This window comes from Echinococcus granulosus (assembly GCF_000524195.1).
Source record: "Echinococcus granulosus chromosome Unknown EG_S00017, whole genome shotgun sequence".
Taxonomy (NCBI): Eukaryota; Metazoa; Platyhelminthes; class Cestoda; order Cyclophyllidea; family Taeniidae; genus Echinococcus; species Echinococcus granulosus.
This window is the reverse complement of record NW_020170397.1, coordinates 684,916-711,760: the sequence shown is the minus strand read 5'-3', so window position 1 is coordinate 711,760 and position 26,845 is coordinate 684,916. Positions and strand designations below refer to the sequence as shown.

Genomic DNA, 26,845 nt, shown 5'->3' with positions numbered 1-26,845 from the left:
GTCCGATGCTTAGATTTGTGGTTTCTGATTGTATCAAATTTGGATTGCGGGTCAGTTGCATTTCAGGTGGTAAGCATCTGATTTCATCAGCTTTGTTCGCTTGCGCGACCCTACTTTTGCGCATTAAATTTCACGCCTTATCCAATGGTATCATCTACCAGAAGTGGGACTTCAGGGATGTCCTGAGTAAGGAGAATCAAGGTAGCACTTTTGTTGCACACACACACACGAGTGTTTTTAAAGGGGAGGTCGGGTTGTGATACCTATCAGTCAACTGTCTGTCCTTTTAGATGCCTGTCTTTGACATACGAAGGCGGGGATGGCGGTACGTCAACTTTTCCGGTAGATGTCCCCCTCCCATTCGATATTCATGTTCTGTTCACTTCGATAATGGTAAGTTGTGTGGCCACTTTCTTTTTCGTCTCGATTGAGCAACTAACAGCTATTTATTGAAGTTACTGCCTTTCTTTTGTAGTTGCTCAGTGTGCTCACCGTCCCATCCCCCTTTTGCCTATTTTACAGTTGTTTACACGACTGGTGGAGTAATGGACGAAACTGATGAACTCAACAACCTGGTCTTTGCGTTTAATTTGGAATCGCTGGTCTTTTACATCGTTGGAAGCCAGCCGCTACCCACATTCTTTCATGACCTGACCGTCGCTCCTGGAGTGAGTTTAGATTCTCCTGTTTGCGCGGTGTTTTTTAATTTGTTGAAACTTTAATATCAAGGTAACCCTAGTCTTCTCAACTTACCAGGAAGTGCATCTTCATCGCTCTTTCTCTCTTGAATCTGTGAATGTTTAACAGTCTTGGATACAGGCGATTTTTGTTCATTTTACCTGAAAAAAACTGCCAAATCGCTTGCAGTGCTCCTTGGGATTAATTTAACCGTTATTTTTGCAAACAATTTGGAAACAAAACTGTGATTACAAATTTTTCTTGATTATGTCCCTCAGTTAGCGAAGATAGCTTAGCACAACTCTCTACATCGGTGCTTTTCCGAATAGATAAGCCATTTTTACAACAAACTTCACCGTGTCGAATTCCTTATCAATTTTACCTCGTGGAAAAGAAACGTAAAGATCTTTTGTGTCTATTCCAGCTACACCGAATATTTATGAAGGGAGGCACTGGTGTGTTTATTTTGATATTTGATCTAAGGTAGTGCCTTCATTATAACGGCCTTTTGCCCAAAGAAAGCGTCTTGCCGAGTAGCTACAACTCTGTGAACCTCTTGTAAAGGATGAGATCTACTTCATTGGTTGTTTTGACAACCAGTAGGGCAAAATTGTTAATGCAGGGTGGGAAGATTAGCGTGTTTGGGGTCTGCATTGTTGCAGCGTTACGAGTTCTTCTCCTTCGGCGGTGTGAGAGAGGAAACGCGAGTGAACCACTTGCACCGCTTCCGCTTGGTGCACCGACCGAGCAGCCTAGCGGAGCTGTGCTGGCAGCAGGTCGCACGTCTCCTTCGTGCTTTCTTCCCACCTGACCTTGCGACGCCGCACCTCCTCCGAGTGCTGCGTGCCGCCTCTACACCCCTTCTCGGCCTTCCTTCCGCCGCCTCCACTTTTGACACGTCCCCTGCTGCGCCTGGCGTCATCGCGGTGGCCAGTGACACTGCATCTGGCAGTGTGCAGAGTCTCTTCGCCTACACAAAGTCTATTTTCTCGTATCTTCTTAGCCACCTAGGATGTGAGTTCTTACACATTGCTCTGTGCGCCTGTATGTAGTGGAATCATTCGTAAAATTGATGGACCACGAAGTTTTGATTCATATATCAAGAAGAGTTCAGTTTTTTTATACCGCAGTACGCTCTCGCTAACTTTTCCCGTTACATTCAAAACATGCCTTACTGCTGTTTTTTATAGAGTCGTCTTTCTTTGCATTTAGGAGGACAGAAATAAAAAAGCTACAGAGAAGTATGTAAGGTGAAATCTTTTAACTGGCAATATTTCTATTTTAATATCAGCCGCCAATATTGAGAGTGTTTATCTTAGTCATGCAAATAGACTAAATGCCAGTCGTCAGCACCTTAGATGAATAAGAGCCTGTATTTGCTGGAGTTTTTTCAAAGTGCGTAAGTAGGGGAATTTTCGTTGGTTTATGATACCATACATCAAGTTGCTCTCTACAAGCAGCTTCACACAGACACTAAATATTCAGGTAATGCCTACTGTTGACCGTGATACCCAATAAATCTGGACAATTAAAAGTGGCACTTGTGTTTCGCTCGTTTTCGGTTAATTTTAACGTGATTTCTTTATCGTGCCTTCTTGCTTTTTCGGTTCTTTTGGTTTCCAAAGCGTAAATTCGTGTTTCATTACCGATGATGGAGTTGCTTTTGTTTTTGTAAACCCTAACTGATAATACTGTTTATCGTAAATTTGAATGACGTCAAAGTTCAAAAGCTGTTGGGATACTTCGACGGTATCGCTGCTTGCTAAACGACAATTCGTGTATGTAGAGTTCGTAACTTGAGTGATGCTACACGAACACTTGGTTAATGTCCCTTCTGAGTGTCTCGTGTCATTCAAAAAGTGTTTCATTTGCTAGACTCTAAGCAATCTCTATAACGATTTTAGTAAGTACTTCTCCGTAAAGGTAATTGTGTTCCACACTTTGTTAGTCCCAATCCTATTGAAGAACATTGAAGTGAAATTTCATGCTTCAATCATGGCCCTGTTTTGGAGAAAAAAGGAGCGATTCAAAATATGCTGAAAAACTTCGGTGGAAGTTAGTATGGTATTACTTGTTCATTTCGTATTGGTAATACATCCCTACTAAATGTAATGGTTTTGCTGATGACATTTATTTGCCAGCAAAACGCCCAAAGCCATTGCTACTATCGCTTGTGCGGTTCTGCATAAATTACCTTTTTTTCAGATATGGAGAGGAAACAAAGATACCTTTTAGTAGAACCCACATCAGATTCGGCAGAGGTGTTCTTCGATTCAATGATGGCTGTAGTCACAGACATCGTCAACTCAACTAAAGGTGATTTGCCACTATTTTAGCTGCTATTTTTCGTTTTGTATTGTTAGTTTCTTATCCCTTCCACCGTTTACGAATCGAATAGGAATAAAAAGCCCTGATGCCGTGGTAGCGCGTGGCACGCCTTCAATATTCGGGTCATTTGAAAGGATAAGCGGCACTTATTGACCCTATTCTCATAGCTTCCTGATGAGACTTAAAGAAAAACAAAACCTACAACAGTTAATTTAAGCAAGTGCCTAGGAATTATAATTAGTAGTGCACAGAAAAAGTTGTATAGTAAATTCAACCTTTTATTACGATCCCGCCTTTGTGAGAGTTGACCGGGTTCAGTATACTTATTTTACAGCTGAAGCAAAAGAGAAATGGTGGGAAAATCCCCTGAGTTATGTCGCTGTTGCAATGACTGGTCACTTTGTGTGTGTGTGCGGACCGATACAAGGGAATTCGTTCTGGCATTGTATTAATTTTCGCTTTCTCCCCCTTTTTTACCCCAACAGAGCGTCAGCTGGATCCGGTGGAGTGCGTGTCAATCTTTTTGACAGTCCTCTTTTATTGCAACGGCGCACCCCTGCAATATGTGACACGTCTGCCCTACGGCTTTCGTTGCCTCAATACCGTCTGCCGCTACATGGAGAAGTTATCGGGAAACGTGGATGCTGAGGAGTCCACAAGGCCGTACAAGAGAATGTACTTCGCTCCCGCGTGAGCCTTCTTTTCTTGGCACTTTTTTGTAAATGGATATATTTCTCACGATTATACAAAATTGTTTTGTTTAGTACGGCGTTAGTTTGATAGAAATTGTTTACTCTAAGGTCGGAGAAGTGCGATGTGTCAGGAGTAAGGGGAGGTGTGTATGAGGCGAATCATATACAAGGCGACTGAGGCGCTTTGATCACAAGGCTACAAAGTAATCGAGGTGGGCTCTCAGACTTGTGCTTGGCGAGATGTTGTTAAGCTTGGTAAGGTCGGTGGGACATCCTTTCAGAGAAGCAGTTGTTATCGAATTCCAGGGTCAACGAATAAGTAGGGCCCTATTCAGATGCCCAGTTTATTGCGTTGGCAACGTCGCAGAACACGGTGTGACGGTTATTGCACTTAAACCGTATTTTGACAGTAGAATGAGTGAGAGGGGCAGAGAGGATCACATCCATATAGATGACTGACAAACAACTTTTTCCGATTGGTACATTTATCCCGATCAATCCTACAGATGAATTCGAAAAGGCAGTGATTGTTTTGGAGAGCCAGAATTCTCCGTAGCACGCTGCTCAGTTTATCGGTTGTCTAAGTATCTTCCCGCTATGCGTTGAGAAAAGTATTTAAGAAATGGACGGGTATTCGTCTATTAAACTATATTAATTCAATTTAAGGGACTCACCATATGCGTTTCAAAGCGTCCTGAAGGAACAATGGCCATAAGTAACAATCACGTTAATTAGAATGCAGTGATTCAATGTTTTGTTCAACTGAGCGTTAAACTAAGCTGGTACATCAGTCTTCCCAGGTCGAACTTCCGTACTGTACATGCTCATTCACAGTACTTTGGTTTGTTACAACTTTGGGAAGACTCGGGGTGCTAAATTGGTGGTGGCATCAAGTGGAACCCAATCCAAAAGCACAATTGTTCTGATTTCTATGGCTGAAAATTGAATAATAACGTGGCAAGGGGGAAGCATCTACCACAGATGGACTAATCTGTTAAAATTCCTAAGTAAGCCAGAAATGATGGTTTTCATTGGCAATTAGCTAAACAAGTTTATGTGCAAGAATGCTATGGACAACAGAAGGGACGTTTGATTTGAATCATTTAAAAAGGATTATCATGGAACCGTCAACGAAATCTATGTAAAGACGTTAATTATGTGAACAAGCAATGTCCCCTCCGATTCACTAATTACTAATTGTTTCTCGGATAGAAGGCTGAGCATCACTGAGACGAGAATGAAGTAGCAGGAATGGATGAATGGATGCTAAATATTACGCTTATGAAATCGCTATAAGTCCCATATCTCAGTAAGTAGCTCTGTTGTGGACCAATATCTTGATGACCAGCAATTGGTACATGTGATGTTCTCGTTGTGGGCATTATTCATTCTTAAGCAGTAAGAAGCCAGTTGATTGCTATTTCCCCAAAACCCTTGAAAATAAGATGAAACTCCGGGTTCAGAAGGATTGCTGAGACCTATCAGCTACGTGGGATGAAATGTCCTCTCATATGCCGGTTCCCCTGTTGGTAACCAAGGCAGCGCCGAAGACGACACCCAAAGGAAGATAGGGGATATTTGGTGTTTTTTATGTAGCGTCCCGAGACTCCCTGAAGACGAAAGAAGACGAAATACTCGGGCAGAATATATATATTCAGCACGGAGAAGGTGTCCGAGCTATTGGCATGGCTTAAAAGGCCAGCCCACCCAGCAGGGTACAAGAGGGCTAATTCAAAGTACAAAAGCTGCGCCTTACCAATGCCGAGGGATAAACCACTATCGTATTACATTTAGAACTAATTTGAAAAATAAGGCACTTAATATTTCATTGACTGAACTTCTGATCCGCAGCATGGTCTTTAGACGATGCTAGTAGTCGTCTATACCCCAGTATGTAAGCGATATATATGCTTTTACAGAGCTTCGATTCGTTTAACCTTCAGAACAGACTTGGGATACTACAGAGAATGCACAAAATACGCCTCTCAAATGAGTGAGGAAACATTACTCCGAAATTGCCCAGAGACTGTTTGCTTTGGAATTACTCATGAAATTTACCTTTTGCAAACTACGTGCCCTACTCTATTAGGCAGTAAGAATCATGGTAGCTCGGTTAAAAAAATTCTACAAACATACAAAAAAGGTGAGAGGTTACGGGTTTGCCTCGAAGGCCATGCATGCGGGCGGAGTATAATCTGCATATGCCTAAGTGACTACATAACCAAAACTGCATCAAGCAAATTGCTAAGTGTTGTGACGTTCTTTTCCTATTTTTGGTTCTGGCTAAATAAAATTCAACTACTTACATGATCAAGGACTTTTTTAAATCCCACTATGTGTACTGCTTTTTCTGCTTGATTTGAGCCTACTAAACAGATTTTAAACATTTTAAAATTGTATGCTCTCTTTTAAGTGTTAAATATTTCTATTGCTTAGGGCACTTTAAATCTTTCATTTGTCACCTGCAACTAGCACCTAATGTTGGATTCAATCATGATAACCAATGAGATTTTGAACTGCCAAGGTTTTGGTAGTTGCTTCTGTGTCGCTTGTTTGTGTAACCATGGTTGAAGCGCCGGCAAATCCGGCCACCGACCATGAAAAGTCAATAGTATTCAATGAGTTTCAACATCTTGATGAGTTTAACACTTTGTTTGGTGGGATTTGCAGTTCAGTTGGGGACGTTCGTAAGGAAGAAATGCTACTTACTAAATTTACAAGTTTGTTTTTTTTCCTATAATCTGAACGCATTAGTAATATTTGGATGGTACCAAGAGCAGCCCCATCTTTTGGACCCATATTTGGGTGAGATGCTGGGGAAGTGCATTGCACAAATTTACAAGAACATTGACAACCCCAAGATATATCATTTCGTATTTAAGATTATCCACCTTATGACAAATACGAGAGGTTATAAGAGTCTCGTTCGTTTGATGCCTCATACTGTGGATGACCTGGAATCTGTGTTTGATCTCCTAAAGCTCCAGGATATTGATGATCATAATGTAAGAGTTTCATCTCAGTGCTCACTATAAAAAATCAAGAATTGGCAGACGCGATACGTGCTTTTACTGTGGCTATCCATTGTTATTATGGTTCCTTTTGCGCTTGAGCGACTTGAGAAGCCGGGTAAACCACTACTAATTGAACGCATTTTGAGTGAGGCCAAGAAGCATGTTGTCCTGGCTGATATCACCCAAATTGCTGCTGCGCACCTTTTGGCAAAATTCATATCACGCCCGGATGTCTACCCATCAAAACTTGAGGATGTTATTTTTTGGGTTGAGGGCGAACTTAAGGAAGCTAATTGTAAGTCAGTTTCCTGTAAATTTGTTTTCTGAACATCTTTTACTATTAGCAAATTTATTCAGTACTCGGTCTCTTAGCTTCATCTGAATTGACATTTGCTAATTCATACAAGCTTATTGCTGGAACATTTTTATTAACTTTCCACGCTCTTTGGTTCTAGTGCCTACTTTGTTATGCGATAACAACTCTACCAGATACTTTTTGCAGGATGATCAATTACATCCAAGGAACAAATATTATTGGTTATGTGGTGAACACCTGCATAAATTCGAAATATTTGCCGTAATTGACCTGAACTTCTATATAGATGATTCGCAAAAGGATCAAATGCGTGTAGCTGGTTTTCTTCGCAGTCTTGTCAGCATCTGCAAGATTGTTCCCCGTCATGTTCTTTATCCGTACGCGCTACGGCTGCTCGAAATGATTATCAACCTGGTGCCGGATAAGGTATCCGGAAATATCCTTCTCGCTCGTCTCCGTTGTAAGCTCATTCAGCGTGTGGGTTTACTGTTCTGCCGCCGTAGGGCTGCCGCAGCCTCTTGGCGCTATCAGCGCGGTTTTCGCTCTCTTGCCGACAATCTCAGCTCGCTCACCCATCCACACAATATCATCGAAAGCGGTGGGGACGTACAGAAGACGGAGCCTGTACCTGCGGCAGTCTCCTATCTGACATCCAAAGGTAGCAAAAAAGAGGATGATGGGTACGAGGAGGATGATGTTGAATCACCCGATGAAGTCGCGATTGTGATTGACAACTTGATTGACGCATTGAGGAGTAAATTTACATGTGTTCGGTGGTCAGCCGCTAAAGGGTATGGCTTTTATGGATATTTTTTTGTGATTTGATACTTCACTTGGACCATCGTGTTGCATATTTTAGAGTTGGCCGAATTTGCTCTCGACTGACGGCTCCGTATGTGGATGACGTGTTAACTGCCATTTTGGATCTCTGCACGCGATTAGAAACCTTCTCGGCATGGCACGGAGCTTGCTTTGCCCTAGCGGAACTTGGCAGACGATGTCTTCTCTTACCGGAAAAACTCCCACGGGTAGAGCTAACAGATGATCTTTTATAATTATCTTGTGCAATTTTTATACTACATTGAGTACTGTTTTTCCTTCTAGGTAATTCCTGTCGTTTTAACGGCACTGTTCTACGACGAGAAATCGGGAGATTGCAATTTCGGATCAAATGTACGCGACGCAGCCTGTTATTGTTGTTGGGCCTTTGCTAGAGCCTACAAGGCCTCTGACTTTGCCTGCCACGTGCACGAGGTCTCACAGAAACTCATTCTCGCCGCTCTCTTCGATCGAGAGGTAAATGTTCGTCGAGCGGCAGCAGCGGCCTTTCAGGAGAATGTTGGTCGTCAGGTAGTTGTTCTGTTTTCTTTCTGCCGAATTAGGTTTTGTTTAGCATTTATCATTTGGGTACTATAGAAGTTCTGTTAATTTTAAAGGGGCAATTTGCTAATGGCATTGAGATCATCACGACTGTCGATTACTTTGCCGTCGGAAGTATTTCAAATTGTTATCTCAACTTGAGGTTTGTGAAGCTGCACCTTTAACGCTTGGTACTGTCAAGCCTAAATTTGTCGTCATTGGATTTAGCTTCTATTTTAGTTTTCTTTTAAAGTAATGCAACACAGTTCTATTTGAATTCACTAGTTTGGGTTATCTTAAGCAAGCTGTAGTTCTATGCACTCAATTTTTTCATGTAATCATAGTTTCAATGCGGTTCGTTGCTTATTATAAAACTAATAAAAGTGTTACGCTTAGTGATATGGCACTAAAGCTTCCACAATGACTGTCACAAGAAATATGTTGTCATTCACACTAGTCCTGTCCTTAGTTCAGAGGCATTGTGATTCCATAGGAGATCGTTTAATGTCAAAACCACTGCAAACAAATTCTATCTATTGCGTTGCATTTATTCTTTTTAAAGTAAGTTTGTGGCAGGTTTCAATGAGTACACGTATGCCATCGTGGAACATCTTGCGTTTTGGAGGCTTGGGCACTGGGACGAAAATATTCGAGATATGGCTGCTCGTTCTCTGAATAATCTGTTCCCACTTGCTACAGATCAAATGATGCAATCAAGTGAGCTTTTTGTTCATCTACGATGGTTTCATTGTCTCAGGCCTCTAACTCTCATCTGCCTCCTAGAAATTTCCCCACTCCAATTAAGGGCAGCTTTCCTTCTGTGATTCAAACCTTCTGTCCTTTTCACGTGCTTCGTAGTTTTGCCCCAACTTATAAAACACGTGGGTGGCACGGATCTATATATGCGACAGGGCAGCGTTCTGGGCATTGCTGAATTGATTCAACCCCTCTCAGAGTAAAGTGTTTTCCTCTGTTGCTCAGGTTACTGGGATTTTCTTATTTGTGCAGTTATTTTTTTTATCTTCTGTTAGAATGAATTCCCTTTCCGACGCAATCGTTGACAGCATTGCGGAGATTGTTCCTCAGGTTCGTCACCTATATTTACTATACGTAAGCTGTCGGTGCTAGGTAACTTTGGTTTTGCAATGCAAAGCTCAGGAAATTTCAACTTTTAGATAATCCTTTTTTACTTTATGTTTGTGTAGACCATGTTGTATTACTACTATTCTTCTATGCACACTTGCTACTGTTTTCATTTTTTTAGTTGCGTCCAGTCCTTATCCCTCCTTTACGTAACATTATGTCTACTTCCTTTTTTGGACGCATCTACGTTCCCCCCCTCCTTGTCCTTGCATTCACTCATTTTTAACGGGTTTTTTTTCAGAATATCTAAAGATTTTAAACAATTAGTACTAAATTATTAGTTCTCTTTTATCTAGTTGGAAGAGCGTAAACTCTTCAATGGAGTTGCGGGTGAACTGATGCGCCGTGCCTGCTGTCGCCTTATCGAAAAAGTGTCAATTTCTAAATTGCCTCTTCATGAGCATCCCATTCTTGGTAAGTTGGCTACTTTGAATTACTGCTTTGGCCCCTCTGTCTGCTTGTTTCCTACTTATCGCGTTTGCATGCAATTTAGAAAAATGGAGGAGTTTCCTCGACGCCTGCTTAACACATAAGGAAACAAGTGTCAGAGTAGGTTAACATTCCTCATTATACTTTTCAATCTCTAATGCTCTTTTTATAATGCTTGAATTGTCAATTTCCTATTTACGTGACTACTAAGCGAGGTGGAGAAGCGTCCCCTTACACCTCACATACCTTAGTAGCTTTATTTATTTACGCAGACCCTCATGTTTTTTCTTAGGACCCCGCTATTCCGGCCTATGGTGCATTTCTTTCAGCGTACACTTTTGCCAAAGATGGGACTTTGAGAAGGGATTATCGTGGTCTGTTTCATAAGCAGCTCTTTGATACTTGTGGTCATGAATCATCGCACACTAAGCCTACGCGCATTTTCATTTCGTTTTTGACCTTTATACTCTTCTAGTACATTAAAACCGTGGGTATTTGCACTGGAATAGAATACAATAATTTGACATTATGCCCATTATTGTCTTGTTAAGAAAAGTCATATTGATAGAACAAGTAGTTGATTTTGAGATGATCTCCTTTCATCTTTGATAGTGTTTTTTTGACATGCGAACTTATTCTGCAAACGAGTGCGTTGTTGCCTCGAATGAAGAATTACCTGTTTCAAGTCTTCCTCTTTCTCAGACTGCACTGTCAATGTAGCATTATGAAGCTCTTCGAGGAGCTCGGTTGACAATGTTTGCTTTTTGTGATGTCCACCTTCTGACTGTTGTTAATTGGTACTTATAATGGCCGTTTTTGACAGACATGCTGTTGGCGCACCTGCTGGAAAATCTTGCCGCTCGAACTGAGAGCTGCCAGGTGGGGTATTTGGGCGTGTTGAGTCAAGCACCGGGTTTTCTCTTCGCTGAAAATATTGAGGCGAGTCTTCGTGCCATCAGCGCCTGCTGCCGGCCTGTCAAACTCACTCTCCTCTGGGGCAACGCACGCCAACGCGCCCTCTCAACTCTTGCCGAGTACGTCTCTTTCTCTTTCTTGGACTTTTATTGTAACTTTAAAGTAGCATAAACTAAGAGCCCCAGCATCGCTATTCTAACTTGACTACTGTGGTCTCTAGGGCTGGTGCCTAACCAGCATATTACCCCCCTCCCAATTCTTTAGAGTCGTCAAACACATTGGAGTGACGGAGGGGAATATTTCAGATGCTCAGTTGCGCTCTCTTTACCCCGTCTTCCTTGGTTCACTTGCTGATTACACAACCGATTCTCGAGGTGACATCGGTTCGATGTAAGTCCCGTTTTTTTTAACAACTCCTCTTTGTGATTAGTTCTGATCACCAGCTTGTTTTGGTTAATAATAAGCTATTTCATGAGTAGATTTCTTTAGTTGGTAGATCATAAGATTAGCAATGCCAGCTTACCTCAACCTCGCCTCATACGACATTCAAGTCGTTTGTAAGAGTGTAACCTGCGATTTCTTTTTTTTCCCGGACCGACGCATTTCGTTCTGATCTGGTCATGAATCACTAGCTATCTTCCATCTCGATTGAGTTTCTGTTATATTAATAGCAAAATAACTTTTTGAGGCTGTTTTAAATGAACAGCCTTGGCAACGTCGTTCCCATTTATGTACGTTTTAGCGTACGTGAGGCGGGTATGCAGGCATTGTTGGATTTCTCCAGCAATTTGGTGAAGAGCGACCGTTCTGATGTCATCGAAAGTGATACGTAAGTTTGTATTCATTTCCCACACTGGAGCTCTGTTTCCGTGGCAAATTATCTTTCTTCTGTATGAAATTTAAATAAAATAGCTCTCATCCAATTAGATATTTTTAAACTGCTTTGTTGCTAGGACAGTTAAGGGACGCACTTGCTTTTCACTTTAACAAATACTTCATTCGGTCGAGTTTCCATAAATGGACTTCTTATCACTTTCAACTTGTGAATCTAAAGAATCTGGAGGAATACATGTGTGTCGCCTAGCACTAGTCAAACCTATGGGTCATTGTCAAGCCATTCCGGTGGTAATACTACCATTGAGTGTTGTCCTAATTTTAATATGTTGGGAAGCACAAGATTTTATATCATGGTCGCTACTTTCATATGCATGTAGGGATACTGTGTGACTCGAAGCCTAATCAATGACGGCAGTAATATCCCACCAATTTTATCGTTTTGACCAAGCTGTGGTTTTAAGTTGGTGATGATTTAGTCAAAATCATCAAAATTCCTAAGTTAATGAATGCAGACCGTCCCATATTGGGTATTTTACGAAACGCCTTTTGCTGCTCACCTTGAAGTTTAGCACACTAACCATGCAGTCGCTTATCTTTTGCTTAGGATGGAGCAGGTGGTTGTGCAGGTCGCCCAACAAGCGGTAGAAAAGATTGATCGAACAAGAGCCACGGCAGGTCAAGTCTTTGTTGGCCTCCTCCATCATAAGTAATATTTCTATTCTTATCACTTTCCAATCCTACTATTTTTCACTTCTACCAAAATTCGATTCTTTTACTGTATTTAGACCAGAGATTCCCCATATTCCTCACGCAGACGCTCTACGGATCATTTTCGCCGAGTAGGTTTACTGTTCCACATTCTTCTGGATCGTCATTTCCTTGTTTTCTTTTCAGGTCTAACCAATAGTAGTGTAAATCTCAACGCAACTATGCGCTTGCTTCCTACTAAAATCATGGGAGTAGTTCAGGACTCAACAGTTTACATAAATTCCTTTATTAAAAAAATATTGTAACAAATTGGTGAATCTTTTGGTCTGACCCTTATGCAATTGACATAATTCAACTAGACGTCAATTCACCACACGCCCGACACTACTTTCCCATACTATCAGCTACTTTCTTTGTTTTAGTGAAGTTCTTGAAGAAGTGCATTGGCGCACCGCCGAAAGGACATTCCCTCTCTTTGTACAGTTGTTTGACTTTCCCGATTTTCACTATCAGCTTGTCCTTGGTTTCGCTGTTAGTGTAGGTAGTGTTACGGAAAACACCGTAAGTGGGGCGTGGTGTTTGATTCTCGAGTCGCCTGGCCCATCGTTCTCCATATGTGATATCAAACCTTGCAGGTCAAAGCCAGCTCAACTGCCTTGCGTGATTACATCGTCAGGCATGAGACCGATCCCGATTTCATTTTGCGCCTAATGAAGACCGTTGGTCGAATATTCACGACTCTTAGCGAACAGCCCAGGTTGGTCAGACATCAACTCATTGAGATGCCTGTGTCAAGATTGCACGAAATGTTCTTTAGCAGGCGATTTTTTTGAAATTGTTAACCATACAAATGTTGCAGACAGATAGCCTGAAGATCTTTGACTGATACTTCAATATCTGTCTTCGACTCAAAGAATGTCCTTACTTTTCTGACTTTCAGACTATGCCTTTCTCTGTTGCGTTTTCTCGATTTTCTCCTCTGTGACTCCGTGGTTGCCGCCTGCATGGAATTCCATCTGTACGCATATTCTTCTCTCATAACCATCGGGTTTTTTTCTTTATTCATTTCCAGGACGTTAGTGATAGATTTAGCCTCTACAGTAATTTTCTTTAGAATCTGGCTAAAATTAGGCATTTAAGAATAGTTAAGGAATGTTTTACGTGCACACTCATTAGTTCTCTCAGTGAAGGTGTGCTGAAATTTTTATTCCTTCAATAAGTGTTTTTATTGAAACGCATAAAATTACCTGAATCTATGCTTGTATGAAGTGGAAAGTTATTCACTTTACGCCTTTTTTACCATTTCAAAATCTTTTGAGGTATGCTCCAAATGCATGCTCTGTGTTAGTCATTTAGTGACTTCCAATAAAAACGGTAAAAACTGACAATTTCGTCTTTTGTGATTCAGGTCTCTTGTTGACCACTTGGTTTCCTGTACCTGGAAATTCATCCGGCTATCGACTGAGATCGCCAAGCTCAAGTCTGCCATTGACATGTAAGCTCAACGGATTGAGGAGCCTCCTTTTTTTGCTTTGGGGGGAAATGAATCCCACTACTTAGCATAAACGAACAAATGGGAAAAAACGGTGAATTTACGCCTGGATGATGTCGGCAAAGTGCGTCATAAGGCCTGGGAAGTTTCTACGGCGTATTTGACGTGACAGCTGTAGCGAGATTTTTGGATCGACTAGGTCAATGACAGCACTTATTCACAACTTTCGGGGTTTTTTCCACGTATTCACATTAACGTCTCATTTCCACTCTGAAGCATTTTCAGTTCACTGAAAATCTGTCAAAAATACACTGTTAGCTTTGAGAAACTCAACATGAAATGTGGTTACACCTTTCCCCGTTCTTTAAAATGCTGTATATTATTAGTATTAGTAGATCTACAATTTGGTCTTACACTTAACATTTTGGTTTTTCTGTGGTTGCTAACCTAAACGTTCAAGTTGGCTTGTGTTTTAAATCCCCCTCCGTAAGGTGTCATCCACTTTTTCGTTCCAGATACGGCGCAGCTCTTCAGTTCAACGACCCGGTTCGACACAAGGCGGCCCAGTATCTGACACAATGCCTCCGTCATCGGTATCCCATAGTAAGCCAACTTCCATCTTTTGATATTCATTTGAGTAAGCGATAACCTAAAACCTAAATGGATTTCTGAACAAAGCATCCATTTGGTGCTCTGAAAAGGAGTTACTTTATTAACTAGGACCAAGAACCGAAACCATTTTCCATAAATACACCAGATTGTTGTTTTTATCGAGTTTTTGCTGTCCAATGTTTTGTCTAAGATCCGTAAAACCGCTGCCACCAAACTTTTTGAATGCATTTTGATCTACGACATGGTGGAACCCGAAATCAACAGCGAACTCTCCGATCTTTTATCCGAAACAGTTTGGTGGGTTTATATGATCATTTCGAAGTTTGACAATGCGTTTGTGTTATTATTGAGTGTGATAATTTACCAAGTATCTTAGATTCTAGGTTTCAAAAGATACCAATAGGCACATTTTAAACTTTTTATCTAATCTGTATCCCACATAGTGTCGCCTTGATAAGCACCTCTGTGTTTTGCCGCAACTAACTATGTAGACTTTGGAATTATGGAGTGATAACCTTATATTCATACTAGGGAACAAGAGCTGGCTGAGTTGAAACCGACCCGTCTGAGGATTTGTGAATTACTTGGTGTACCACCTACAAGACCTGATTCCGCCGCGTCTACTGAATAGGCGTTTTGCGTTGCTACTTGTTTTCAGCTTGTTTGTAGGTTTTTTTTTTCGAATTGGTCATGTCACACTGAATTGCTGTACCAATTTAAAAGTTTTCATATCTGCGGGTAAACCGCTGATGTCTTCCTAGACTGACTCTTTGACTGCTAAGTTCGGGGAATGGTGCTGTCCGATATGACGGCTTCTGGGTCGGGCTGTTAGTTCCGCACCTGGTTGCAGGGTCCGGCCTTTCCGGAAGTCGAAGGTGGGGGTCGGTGTCTGCGATGCTCCTCAGAGCTGCATGGCCTCATTCGACAGCGATGTAGGGGCTACCTGTTTTTTTGACCAAAAAAACCTAGCAAGTTCGGAATTGAGCGCAGTTTTAGTGCTTTATCGGGTGGAAACAGCCCCCCATACCTAGTCAATACACCATTTTGCAAAAGGAGGTGTCTGGGGCTACCTAGGTATTGTGAGATCTATTGACCTGTCAATGCATGTTAGACCTTACTGGAAATAAACTAAGTAGTCTTTAAAGCTATCAAAATCCTTTAAGGACTATTGTTTATGCATCTTGACACATTCAATTTGTTTTAATCCCCCGTCCTTGCTGCGGTGTCTCTAAACGTCAGGCTGTCACATTTATTGATGGCTAGGCCCAAAGGGAAGATTCTGCATCCTTCTAGTAGGAAAGTAAAGCAAAAAATTGCAAGAAAACACCATGCTATTAAGGTTACAAAGTATGTCTTTCCTTATTCTTATATTTGGGCGTAGACGCAAAAAGATGAGAAGAAGCATGGATGAATTGAAAAGTAAGACCAACCAGTGGGTTTTATTTAAGGAACTAAGATGCTGTGGTTCAAGGAGAACATTCCACAAAATAGGACTTCATTAACTATTGATGATCTTCGGTCCTTGATCTTCAGGTCTGTCGCCTGTACCAACGGCAATTCATCTAGTTTTTTCGGGTCTGAATTGACCCGCTTATTTTTATTATTTAATTGGGGAGTCCGTTTGTCGCATGCTCTGTGAAATTTGTGTAGCTGCCCTCCTTTTTTAAGTCTGCAATCGACACCCTTACTTCCCATAACATCTTGTGTTGTGATTTCTCGTTCATTCTCTTGTTAAAAAGCAAATCTAGCATCAACAGGTGCACTGTTAACGATCTTCGCGCTGTTTTAACGGTTGAATCCCCATCTTAGTTCTTTGTGACGATTATGGAGACGGTGAATTATTTTTTACTCCAAGGTACTTGCGCCGATTCAAACTTGACAGCAAGGAAGAAGAAAGGGAAACTGAAAACTGCTCAATTTCAATGACAATCGATATGACAAACGAGCTCCTGAAACAAGAAGCCCAAGAGTTCGCGACGACTGGGCTTTTGGTACCTGATCTCACATCGAAGCAGAATTTGGAAAAGTTTATGAATTGGAATGGTGAAGTCGATAGAATGGCATCTATCCCATTGATCCACGTCAAAAAAGTATGAGTCGACTTTCGCGATTCGTTTAATGATTCTTTACAGTATGTTTTATAAAAATGAAAGACAAATCTCGACCACCTTTTGCCTAGTTCCAAATCAAAATTATGAGCTAATTTTTGTTGGGTTCGGTTTCGCCTCCAAAGTGCGAAGGTAGGCCTGACATATCCAATGCGGTTTAGTCAACCCCCGTGGCTCTGAGGATGGTGACCACTTTCCGTCTTGCACGCATTCTTTCTACAACGAGGAAAATTAGATGAGTCAAGTCTTACACCATTCAGAATAGGTCTCGCTCCAGTATAGCATCACATATGACGCGTATAGGTGCAGGAAAATTGACAGGTATTTACATGTGAACCGGGAGTTACCTTACAAATCATTTTGAGGTTACGGATGAAGGCCTCCACGTCTTGGAGTGTCTGGGAAAAGGCGAGACATTCACGCATCTCTGTATGGATATTCATTCTTGAATGTTAGTAAAAGGGTAAGGTGAGGAGACACAAACGCATGCTTACGTGTTGCGAAAAAGCTTAAAGAGGTGGCCCCGGACAAACGACATCGGACAGGGGTACTTTTTCACAAAGTCCACATATTCGTTAGCCACTTGAAAAACCGTACATTCCTGTTTCGAAAATATTGTCGGGTTGTATAAATGAGGCTCTGAGGTACTGCTAGACGAGAAAAGGTCCGATAACCTGCACTCATAACTGCGTCAGCTCCGGTTACTTTAAGACATTCCGCTATGTCCTCATACGATATAATATTCCCGTTAGCGATCACTGGAACATTGACTTCTTCTCTGAATAAAAGAAAAACATTACTATCGCTTTATTCCCATGGGATGAGTGATCTTTGAAAGAACGTAAACGCCGGCAAAATAAGAGAACAGAAACGATAGCATAGTGTGCATTAAAATCCCAAATCACATTTGTATGTGTAAACATACACAATATCAGATGCTAATAAAATTTAAGAAACTTACTTAACTGCCCGTATCTGTAGCCAGTCTGCGAGCCCAGTGTGGAGTCCATTTTGTTCCCGTGTTCGACCGTGAACTGTGATGAGAGATGCCCCGGCTTCTTCCAACATTTTGGCGTACGAAATAGTTCGCTCAACGTCAGGGAAAATGCGTATTTTTACAGACACCGGTACCGTTACGGCGGCTTTGCACTCGCGAACTAAATCAAACAACATTTTAAGGGAACCAGGGAAGATCGAGAAGGGGAAATACGAGAATACCACGGTGTACCCATTGCTGCTATGAGCTCCCATTCGTCTTGGAGAAACGACCCATAGTGGCCCCGACGGGCGATTCCTTGTGGACATCCTAGATTCAAGTCGATACCATCGCAGTACTTCTCAACTATCTTTGCAGAGGCTGCAAATAGTTCCGGTGAATCACCACAAAACTGGAAGGACGTCAGAAAATCAGCCGGTACCTGTGCAATACAAGGTCTATCCTCTTCCGTAAATTCCATGGCTTTAGCTCGATATTTTGGGTCCTTCATGAACTGCTTAATATTGATCATTGGAGTGAAAGTGACATGTGCACCGTATTTCCTCGCAAGCATGCGCCAAGCTAATTCACTCTGATCGACCATCGGGGCGAGAACATATTTGGAGTATTCTGTTAAAAAACTCCCCGTGATTTTATTATTTTGATCCATTTGAAGTACCAGCAACTCGTCCAATCAACACAGGGAGCAGGTCGGCGCACCCTGTACTACTTGCTTTACGAAGAAATTGTGGGATTCGATAAAACAAACTTCAAATGCATACGACAATTGCATGTAACAGCAGCTTGCCAAATGTTATTAATATGTCAAACAATTTCTGGTTTTTGCGTTGAGGTTAAAGATTCGACACGCAATGTTTGCTACCAATTCAAGGTTTTCTTAAGTGGGGGGGGGGGGGTTAGAAAACAACGTATTTCTCTACTAATCAATTAATACGTTTTTCATAGTGCTATGTAGCGTCTCAAGACTTCTCTGAGGACGACAGAAGACATAATACTCGGGCAGAACATACACATCCAGCACAGAGGTGTCTGGGCTACTAGCATGGCCCCAATGCCAGCCCACTCAGCGAGGTACAAGAAGGCTAATTCAAAGTACAAAAGTGGCGCCTTACTAATACCCAGGGATAAACCACCATCGTATTACAGCTAGACCTCATAAAATGAATGCTAAGTAACTACCCGACCAAACATTTAGGCTAGGCTGTACACGATCTTTGCTCCTTGTAATCAGAACATAGGTCATTGTTCCGACGTGAGGCTTTACAACTTGACTAGGAACTGTTGCCTAAGCCAACATTCTTATTGCCGTCTCACTGACTCTTTCGACCGCCTTGAGGTTAATGTTGACGACTAGCCAGCATTAGACTTTGGTATTTGTGGTGGAAAGAATAAGCCCCTTATCTCCGCCAGACCCAGCCGAAGGAAATAAAAGCTCCTAAAAAAAGGGTAGACTGCTTGAAGCCCTTCTCATATTTCGCTAACAGCTAAAAATTGCCACGTATGGGAACGCCCACCTCCAAGGGCCGTTGCTAGCCTTGGCTACCCCAGCTGAGGGCGCGTCCAAACGCCAATCCCGCTCTTGCCACCTCCACCCTCATAATCGATTCGGGTGAGCACACTGCGGCAGCAACTCTTGACCTGCCAACACAGCCTCTTCCTCTCTCTGGAAGGATTTGGGAGCTGAACTAAGTGCGAGAAACCACGAGGGATGAATCACTACCGCAATTAGGTGCCTACCTCAATGCACATTTGATCAAGTGGGCCCTTCAGCGCCAATAGATTGCACCCCAGACCTCCAGATAACTCTTACCTTTGTACGTCAATAATAACCATCTCCATGTTATTGTGCACCATTCCAACGTCCGAGAAGAATCGGAGCAGTTAAAAGTAGCAGCAAGCGAAATAAAGTATAAAATTTAATGGTCAAATGATGCGACAAATTGCGACAAAGTAAGCTTACAGCATAAAAACGGGGACATCGGACTCCTAATCCGCATTAAAAATAGCTTTCTCTGCGCCACCTCATTCTCAAGTATCAGGCTGAGGGTCAGGTTCCTTATTCCAATCCTTAAGCCCAGGTGGAAGATCAGTGTCTTCATCAAGTGGACCTAGAGGAAAAATGAAAACTCCAATTTAATGTTTCAAGAAAGCGCTCAGATTGCATATCAGTGTAGGCAACAATTCCTAATGAAAAAAATACGAAAAAAAAACTTGTATCAACTGAGCAGATAGAATTGCGAACGTGAATAACTTGAGAATGAGATTGTACCTCAAAATAGAGGAAGAGAATATAAAGCTTCATCTCTTATCTTACCAGACCCAACAAGTTCCTCATAGGTACTTTTCTCCTGGAAGGGTCGTGGACCAAGAATTTCCACTAAATCTTCCTTCTGAAGCTGCTCCTTCTCCAAAAGTCGAAGCGCCAACTGCAAAATGCATTCGCAATTTATTCCCTGAAACCGATTCGTTACGGTGAAACTATTCTGGGTCAATTAAACGAAACTCACCGCCTCAATGTGACCTTTATGCTCTTCAACAAGCTTGAGGGTCCGGTCATAGGCCCTAGCAACCAGGTCCCGCACCTCCTCGTCGATTATTTGAGCAGTGTGCTCCGAGTAGGGCTTGGTCATAACTGGCTCACCCTGTTGAGGTAGATCGAAGGAGAGGTTTCCGACTTTTGGAGAGAAACCCAGTTGAACAACCTACGACAGAGGGGAATGTAAAAAAGGATTACGAACAAGAAGGCAAAGAGGCAAAGCTTCGTAGTAAACAAAGGTCAGTTAATACAAATTCATTTGAACCACAACCAGAGCCACCTCCCACTAACCAAGCTAACAAGTAAAAATGCCTGTTTAAAATTATCAGTGGCGAAAGACCAGAAGAAAATGACGGTTTGAACCAAAATAATGCATACACAAGGTGTTTTAGACGGTAGTTGAACAAATGATTTCACCTAAGTAATTTTGAAAAAGTTCCGAGTACAAAGAGGTAGTAAGAACTGACACAAGGTTATTCATGAATGAATTAGGATGTCGAAAGGCTCTTTTAAGACATGGTAGCAAAAGTTCGGACCTGAGCGTAGGCGGAGCGAGTAACGCGTTGGAGGTCGTCCATAGCACCGGAGCCGACCTTGCCGAAGAAGACCTGTTCGCTGGCACGGCCGCCAAGGGCAAGACACATCTCGTCGAGCATCTGAGCCTGAGTGTGAAGGTATGCGTCGCGTGGCTGGTACTGCGTGTAGCCCAGCGCCTTCCCCCGAGGGATAATGGAGATCTTAAGAAGAGGGTTGCAGTGCTCCAGGAACCACCCCACTGTCGCGTGCCCTGCCTCGTGGTAGGCCACCGTCTTCTTCTCGTCCGGCTGCAGCACCTGCACGCGCGCATTTGGAAACAAGCTACACGACTAGGTTTGGAAAATATCCGTTGACGACGACACCTACGCCTCTGGTTACTCATTTCACGGCTGGAGTTGGCCTGGGCCAAAAAATGATCGCTGCCTCCCGATGGGCATCAATGATGCTTTGAGCTATGAATGCAATTCAACGTTTCGGCTAACCGAAATGAGTGAACAACGGCATATTACTGTATTGTTTCCGACACCAACTGAGAACATAGATTTTGGAAAGTAGAGCACCGACAGAGGTTAGGAAAACAGGTCATGGATTTAAACAATGTACCAGACTGCCAAGCATTGAACTTCCAACAGCAAACACATTAAAAAATCTGAATTTTAGAATCACGATTAAAGATGTTTGGAAAATAAAAAGGTGAAATACTAAATACCTTCGTTCTGTAATCCCATGTTCATTAACTGTTTACAGTCTGTATAAGCTGGACGAACTGATATTTCCTCGCAGCATCGAACCTCGAAGGCTGTTCCAAACCTGTTTCACAGTACCAAGAAACACCTCCCAGCCTTTTCACGTCTACAGATAGGACTAAACCCAGGGATGACCGCGCTCAAAAAGGCGAGGACGTGTCGTCAGGTGATAAAAAAATCTATGAACAGTCAAAAACTATGACAACGGAACTTTCCGACTTTCCTACGCAAAGCAAAGGACTCGACATTTGCCTCCTGCAGTTCCAAGAACTGTTGGGAGGAGCAATAACAAATAGTTAGAATGAACAGACCTGACTCTTCTTCTCCAGTCCCGCAATGACCCGATCGATGGCGGCGTCAAAGTGGCTGAGGTCAACCGATTTCGCATCCTCACGAGCCGCGATAAGGGCGGCCTCGTTGCAAACACTCGCGATGTCCGCGCCCGAGAAGCCCGGTGTGCGGGCCGCCATGCGACGCGCCACCTCCACTTTGTCCAGCTTCGACTTCAGCGGCTTCAAGTGAACCTGTCGTCAAGATCGTTGAGAATGGTAGTCTTAACAAACGCAATGTGATCCAGGAGACAAGCACGACATGCCATCACACATTAAATGGATTTCTTTCCTAATTCTCAATCCACATATTGCCTAGTAACCCTACTTTCCAGGAAGGTTACAGACTAAAGCAACCTATAGTCATGCTTCAGTTTTCACAATTAATTGAAGAAAATTTAATAAGGCATCTGCTACTTGCAGTAGATGTACTAAATTATAAACTTCATTTGTTTACAGATTGTGTATCACAATGAACTTTGATTGCAAAGAACCATATATTCAGAAATTTGACCATCGTTTTCACAAGCGGACCTTGAAAAGGCATCGAACAAAGCAAGTTGTTGGCGAATTTAGTGATGGATTACAGTAACTTACCTTGAAGATAGAAGCACGTCCCTTAATATCTGGAAGGGAGACGTAGATTTGACGATCGAAACGACCCGGTCGCAGCAACGCAGGATCGAGAATGTCAATTCGGTTGGTGGCAGCTAGCACCACAACGTTTTCTTGAGTTGTAAACCCTATAATTATCGAAGGAAATTAGCTTTCTTTGCAGCCTTCGGGTTGAATGTGATGAACATATCAGAAAGAAGATTAGGCATATGGCGTCACGGGTAACCGCACGAGGCATTACCATGGCCTGACAGCTTTCATCATTCGTAACTTCGTATACAGTCATTGGCAGACCACCCATTGTGCTTAGACTAAAAAAACCTATATGCGGCAAGCAGAGCAACCACATACCGTCCATTTCGACAAGGAGCTGATTCAGTGTGTTCTCCCGTTCCTGATGACCAAAGGAGGAGCCAGAGCGCTTGCCACCAATAGCATCAATTTCGTCGATAAACAGAATGCAAGGTGCCTTGGAGCGTGCCTGACTGAACATGTCGCGCACGCGCTTCGGACCGACACCAACAAACATCTCGAGAAATTCACTCCCTGACACCGAAAGGAAGGGGACGTTGGCCTCGCCCGCCGTCGCCTTGGCCAACAGCGTCTTGCCTGTCCCGGGAGGACCCTTTAATGCAAGGGCATCATACCATCATCTGCATTGTTCTAAGCAATGCACGGCAAGCAACTCTCGAATCTGTGCATAATTTGCGCAACCTTAACATCCCTATACACCAACACTTTACCAAAACTTTAAGCTCATTACTTGACGGTGCTAAAACCTAATAATCGTATTCGTTCAAACTGGTCGAAATGAAGTCCAAAGTGCAATGTTGGCTTTATCACCTACCGGCTACTTGAAGAAGCGCAATATTAAAAAGCAAGTCATTCTAACATTGCATAGTGGTACTCGGTCAGTACGATCAGAAATATACAAACAACTACCAAAATGGGTTAAAATAAGATTCCATGGCTCTTCCAAAAGGTGCAACCCACATACATTACTTCGTGCGTTAGTCTTAAAAGTTCGATTAAGTATGTTGAAGAGCCCAGACTCATTGGTGAGCAGCTTGTCTACCTTAAGAATAGCTCCACGAGGAATTTTGGCGCCAAGTGCCTCGTAGCGACCGGGATTCTTGAGGAAATTGACAAATTCAATTATTTCCAGTTTGGCCTCCTCACAACCCGCGACGTCGGAGAAACTCACGCCAATTTTGTCCTTCTCAATCAGCCGGACAGGGGACTGTCCAAAGTTGAAGAGACTCGAACCCATTCCGGGCTGTAGAAAAGTGCAGTCAATAAGACGGAGAATCGACCATCCATATCATGGATATTTAATACAAGATGGAGTAAAGTTCGGGTACTTCAAACTACTCCGACAACCGGACCAACGAAAAAATCATTTTGAAAAATGACAACCTATCCAAGTGGCTGATAGTAATGCAAATTGGCATTGTTTGAGGCAAGATAAATTACCATTGAAGCGTGAAATAACGTAGAAGCTAAAGGCCGCAGAAAAAACTAACTTTGCGAACAACACCACCAGAAGTGGAACGGAAGGAATAGACTGCCGCACCAATCAAAGCTGCGTAAAATGCCATATAGAGGAAGTCCGATCTGAAGAGTAGAGCATTCGCATTTAGTGTTAGATCGTATTGACTCACATCTCGTGAACGGTGAGATGACGTCAATTAATTGGAGAAGTCCGGTTCGCGCCACACTTACGGTTTGAATTGTGTCTTGTAATTGATAGGAACGCGATTGATGGGATCCACACCAAGGTTGGCCTCAAGCTCACGAAGACTTCGTTCGAAGGTGTCGACAGCACCAATCTCAAACCAGTAGATGGACTCGTTTGAACTGGTGGAGGGAGTAGAGAGTGCGAGGGAACTGTCATAAGCATCGCTCGACTCACCATCGCGACCGCGTCCGACACCCGGGGGCTGAAGATAAACACGTACCCACTCCTTGTTCACAACCTCCAGGTGGTTAACGCGACCGCTGTGTGTAAGAAAAAGGGACTAAGTTCTGTTGCATTTCTTCTTATAAAATCGCGAAGAATATAAGTAGGCCTCAAAAGCAACAGGAATTTCCAGTTTTGATGGATATTTTTGGGTGTTTCTAATTGACACTATTAAAGATTGCATAAAATAATCAGCATAGCAACAACGGTTTTTAATTAGTCGAGCAGCACATGAAAGGTCTTCCTATTCTATCGCATAATCGTCCCTATGATCTTGTTTTCTGTACATACGTTGATGGAAGTGAATCCCATCAAACGGATTGAAAAGTAGGATCAGTGCTGCTCCCTAAATACGTACTTAATATGACACACGGCCCATGAAACAAGTAAATAAGTTTAAACATAGAATTGAGAACCAAACCTACGTCTGCAGAAAGTTTTCCGCAAACTCCTTCCAGGAGACCTTTTGATACCTCGAGGCGTTGTAGCCCATCACGACACCCACTCCAACGATTCCTGCGACAATCCAAGGGCCAATATTCCATGAATTCGGTGACTGGGATCCCTTGGGACTGCCGCCACTACCGCTACCAAAGGAGAATTGGAATTCAATCCTGGTTTTAGGATTAGATGACGCCGGTTTAACGTCAGGCCTTTTGGAGTCCTGTTTCTCTGCGAATCTCCAGAGTGAAATTGGACGACGCCAGGGTAAACGTCGAAGAAAACCCGAAGTACTCAAGCTGACAGAAGCATAACGCTTGCACTATGGAGGTCAAAAGTAGGTACATGAGCAGCTCAGTCGCTTCTAAACTGATGTCAAAATGATTAGGACTGCGTGAATAATTGCATTAACGGAAATAAGTTTCAAAGCAAACAACTCCAACACATGCGAACGCCCATACAAGACAGTAGGGGAAGTCTTCCACAAGTAGAATGAAACGCATCTGGGTAGCCACTTGGGTCGTTAAATTATAATCGGATATAAGGTAATGTTGAAACACCCACAAATGACATGCCCAAGAGTGCGGATTTAGCGTGTTTAATGCAAATATCACTGAGCACAAAATCACTTATTTTTCGCTAGAGTCTCTCTGCGAGAAAACAAGAAATCCACCTGAACATTAAGAGGTTTCGAAGGCCGACACAGCGCCAACCCAGCGAGCCGAAACGCTAAAGGCATCGTACTGAACTGGGCGGCTCTTCAAACAAACAACTATGAAAATCTGCTACGAGCTAAAGTTTAAAGGCGTTTTTCTCAGTGGAAATTCAGTGTATAGTCACCTCAATTTTATTTATGGTGATAGTAATGGCAGCACTTCTATTACCATGCTTTAGGTTTTATGTTTTCATTCCCCATTATTTTATCAAATATAAGTTGCAACATGTATCATATGCTTAGGTGTTCACAAGTAACGTCGTGTTTTGGTAAATCAATTTATGGTATTGAGTTTACTTTTATAGTCGTAAAATTCCAGTTGTAGCTTATAAATTTCCCTAGTTAAGCTTACCAATGAAACATAACAAATGCCATTTGAGTCCAAAATTCTCCTCATTCTTTTACTTTACCCACTATTGTTGCCATATCGACTGCGGCAATCCATCTAAAGATAACAAACGTTTTGCGAGGGAAATTCCATTTGCGTATCTTCACAATGGCTAATGCTATGTGGCAGCTTGTTACTTTCTCCAATCGGTCGCACTTCCTCTCTAACCAAGGGTTTTTGACCGTACCGGCGGCCTTTAGTTTAGTTTAGTTCTTTATCACCACTGGCTTGTTAAGATTTTAGGGAAGGGTCTCAACACTAGTATGGTGGCATTGGTGATGCTAGAAGGGACGGTGAGTGCGAACGTTTACACTAAAATCCGTGTGACTAAACGAATGAACCCCGATTTGCCCTCTCACGACAGTCATTAACAGAATGGGGCTTCGAAGTTTATCATTTTCGTTCATATCATTATGTCGGTTATGGCCATTGTTGTGATTCTTATTTCCCTCTGCATCCCTATGACCCCCCGCTCCCTCAAATAAATGGTCTGCAACATCCTGATTGTCGTCAAAATGCAACCTGATTGCGCCTTTTCTGAAATCAGGAGGACTATCATCCTGTCTTTTTGCAACGCCGAATTTACTTTCAACTATCAACAATAAAATTCCAAAACATTCACCACGGAGAATCGTCACATATTCGGCCTAGGCATTTTCTCCACTTTCTGGACCAAATTCATAAATTTGATCATAGCCGTAGTTGATCAACCGAATCAGTTCCTACCCTATTCTTGCATCTTTGACGTCAAAGCTCTCCTCTATCCAGGTTCTAAGATGAGGTGCTTGAGTCTCCACCGGCATAAACGTCATTCCAAATGGGTAGCCCCTACCGTTTGCAGAAAAGAAGACTTGGTTCTAATGCCGCCTCCATTGTACTGGAAGACCAGTTATAGCCACTAATCTGTCCTTTTTATGTAATATTTTAGAGAAAATTTTACTTATTTCACA

General features: G+C 42.5%; 5 protein-coding genes across 5 annotated transcripts in view; 3 read left to right on the top strand and 2 right to left on the bottom strand. All coding sequences in view use genetic code 11, as the record gives it.

The window, feature by feature from the left end:
* EGR_03344 (Kelch domain-containing protein) overlaps positions 1-3,700 on the top strand; it is a gene marked incomplete at both ends in the record, with an annotated part of 5,688 nt that extends 1,988 nt beyond the window's left edge. The window contains 5 exons of the mRNA XM_024492593.1: positions 291-393; positions 523-668; positions 1,341-1,692; positions 2,884-2,994; positions 3,492-3,700. Of these exons, the coding sequence (XP_024352994.1) occupies positions 291-393; positions 523-668; positions 1,341-1,692; positions 2,884-2,994; positions 3,492-3,700 (921 nt within the window). The remainder of the gene's footprint in view (positions 1-290; positions 394-522; positions 669-1,340; positions 1,693-2,883; positions 2,995-3,491) is intronic.
* A 2,561-nt stretch (positions 3,701-6,261) lies between these two features.
* Positions 6,262-15,154, top strand: EGR_03343 (Tubulin-specific chaperone D; the record flags this gene model as incomplete). Its single annotated transcript, XM_024492592.1, has 25 exons — positions 6,262-6,418; positions 6,453-6,703; positions 6,743-7,007; positions 7,315-7,819; positions 7,888-8,056; positions 8,133-8,378; positions 8,465-8,550; positions 8,950-9,104; positions 9,246-9,342; positions 9,419-9,473; positions 9,827-9,944; positions 10,024-10,079; positions 10,252-10,333; positions 10,783-10,993; positions 11,139-11,264; positions 11,617-11,703; positions 12,316-12,417; positions 12,497-12,550; positions 12,842-12,980; positions 13,055-13,176; positions 13,360-13,437; positions 13,828-13,914; positions 14,427-14,514; positions 14,714-14,820; positions 15,055-15,154. The coding sequence occupies 25 exons, from the start codon at positions 6,262-6,264 to the stop codon at positions 15,152-15,154; spliced, it is 3,543 nt and encodes a 1,180-aa protein (XP_024352993.1).
* Positions 15,155-15,778: 624 nt separating this feature from the next.
* On the top strand, positions 15,779-16,619 carry EGR_03342 (hypothetical protein; the record flags this gene model as incomplete). Its single annotated transcript, XM_024492591.1, has 4 exons — positions 15,779-15,870; positions 15,905-15,942; positions 15,972-16,056; positions 16,379-16,619. The coding sequence occupies 4 exons, from the start codon at positions 15,779-15,781 to the stop codon at positions 16,617-16,619; spliced, it is 456 nt and encodes a 151-aa protein (XP_024352992.1).
* A 96-nt stretch (positions 16,620-16,715) lies between these two features.
* On the bottom strand, positions 16,716-18,211 carry EGR_03341 (tRNA-dihydrouridine synthase 1-like protein; the record flags this gene model as incomplete). The annotated part of the gene is made up of 6 exons (XM_024492590.1): positions 16,716-16,847; positions 16,979-17,075; positions 17,126-17,270; positions 17,306-17,409; positions 17,593-17,788; positions 17,860-18,211. 6 exons carry the CDS (start codon positions 18,209-18,211, stop codon positions 16,716-16,718), a joined length of 1,026 nt encoding a protein of 341 aa, XP_024352991.1.
* A 1,445-nt stretch (positions 18,212-19,656) lies between these two features.
* Positions 19,657-25,531, bottom strand: EGR_03340 (AFG3-like protein 2; the record flags this gene model as incomplete). Its single annotated transcript, XM_024492589.1, has 12 exons — positions 19,657-19,736; positions 19,943-20,054; positions 20,136-20,330; positions 20,701-20,997; positions 21,759-21,971; positions 22,374-22,519; positions 22,743-23,016; positions 23,467-23,667; positions 23,915-24,005; positions 24,114-24,389; positions 24,777-25,114; positions 25,466-25,531. 12 exons carry the CDS (start codon positions 25,529-25,531, stop codon positions 19,657-19,659), a joined length of 2,289 nt encoding a protein of 762 aa, XP_024352990.1.
* Between the last annotated feature and the right edge of the window lie 1,314 nt (positions 25,532-26,845).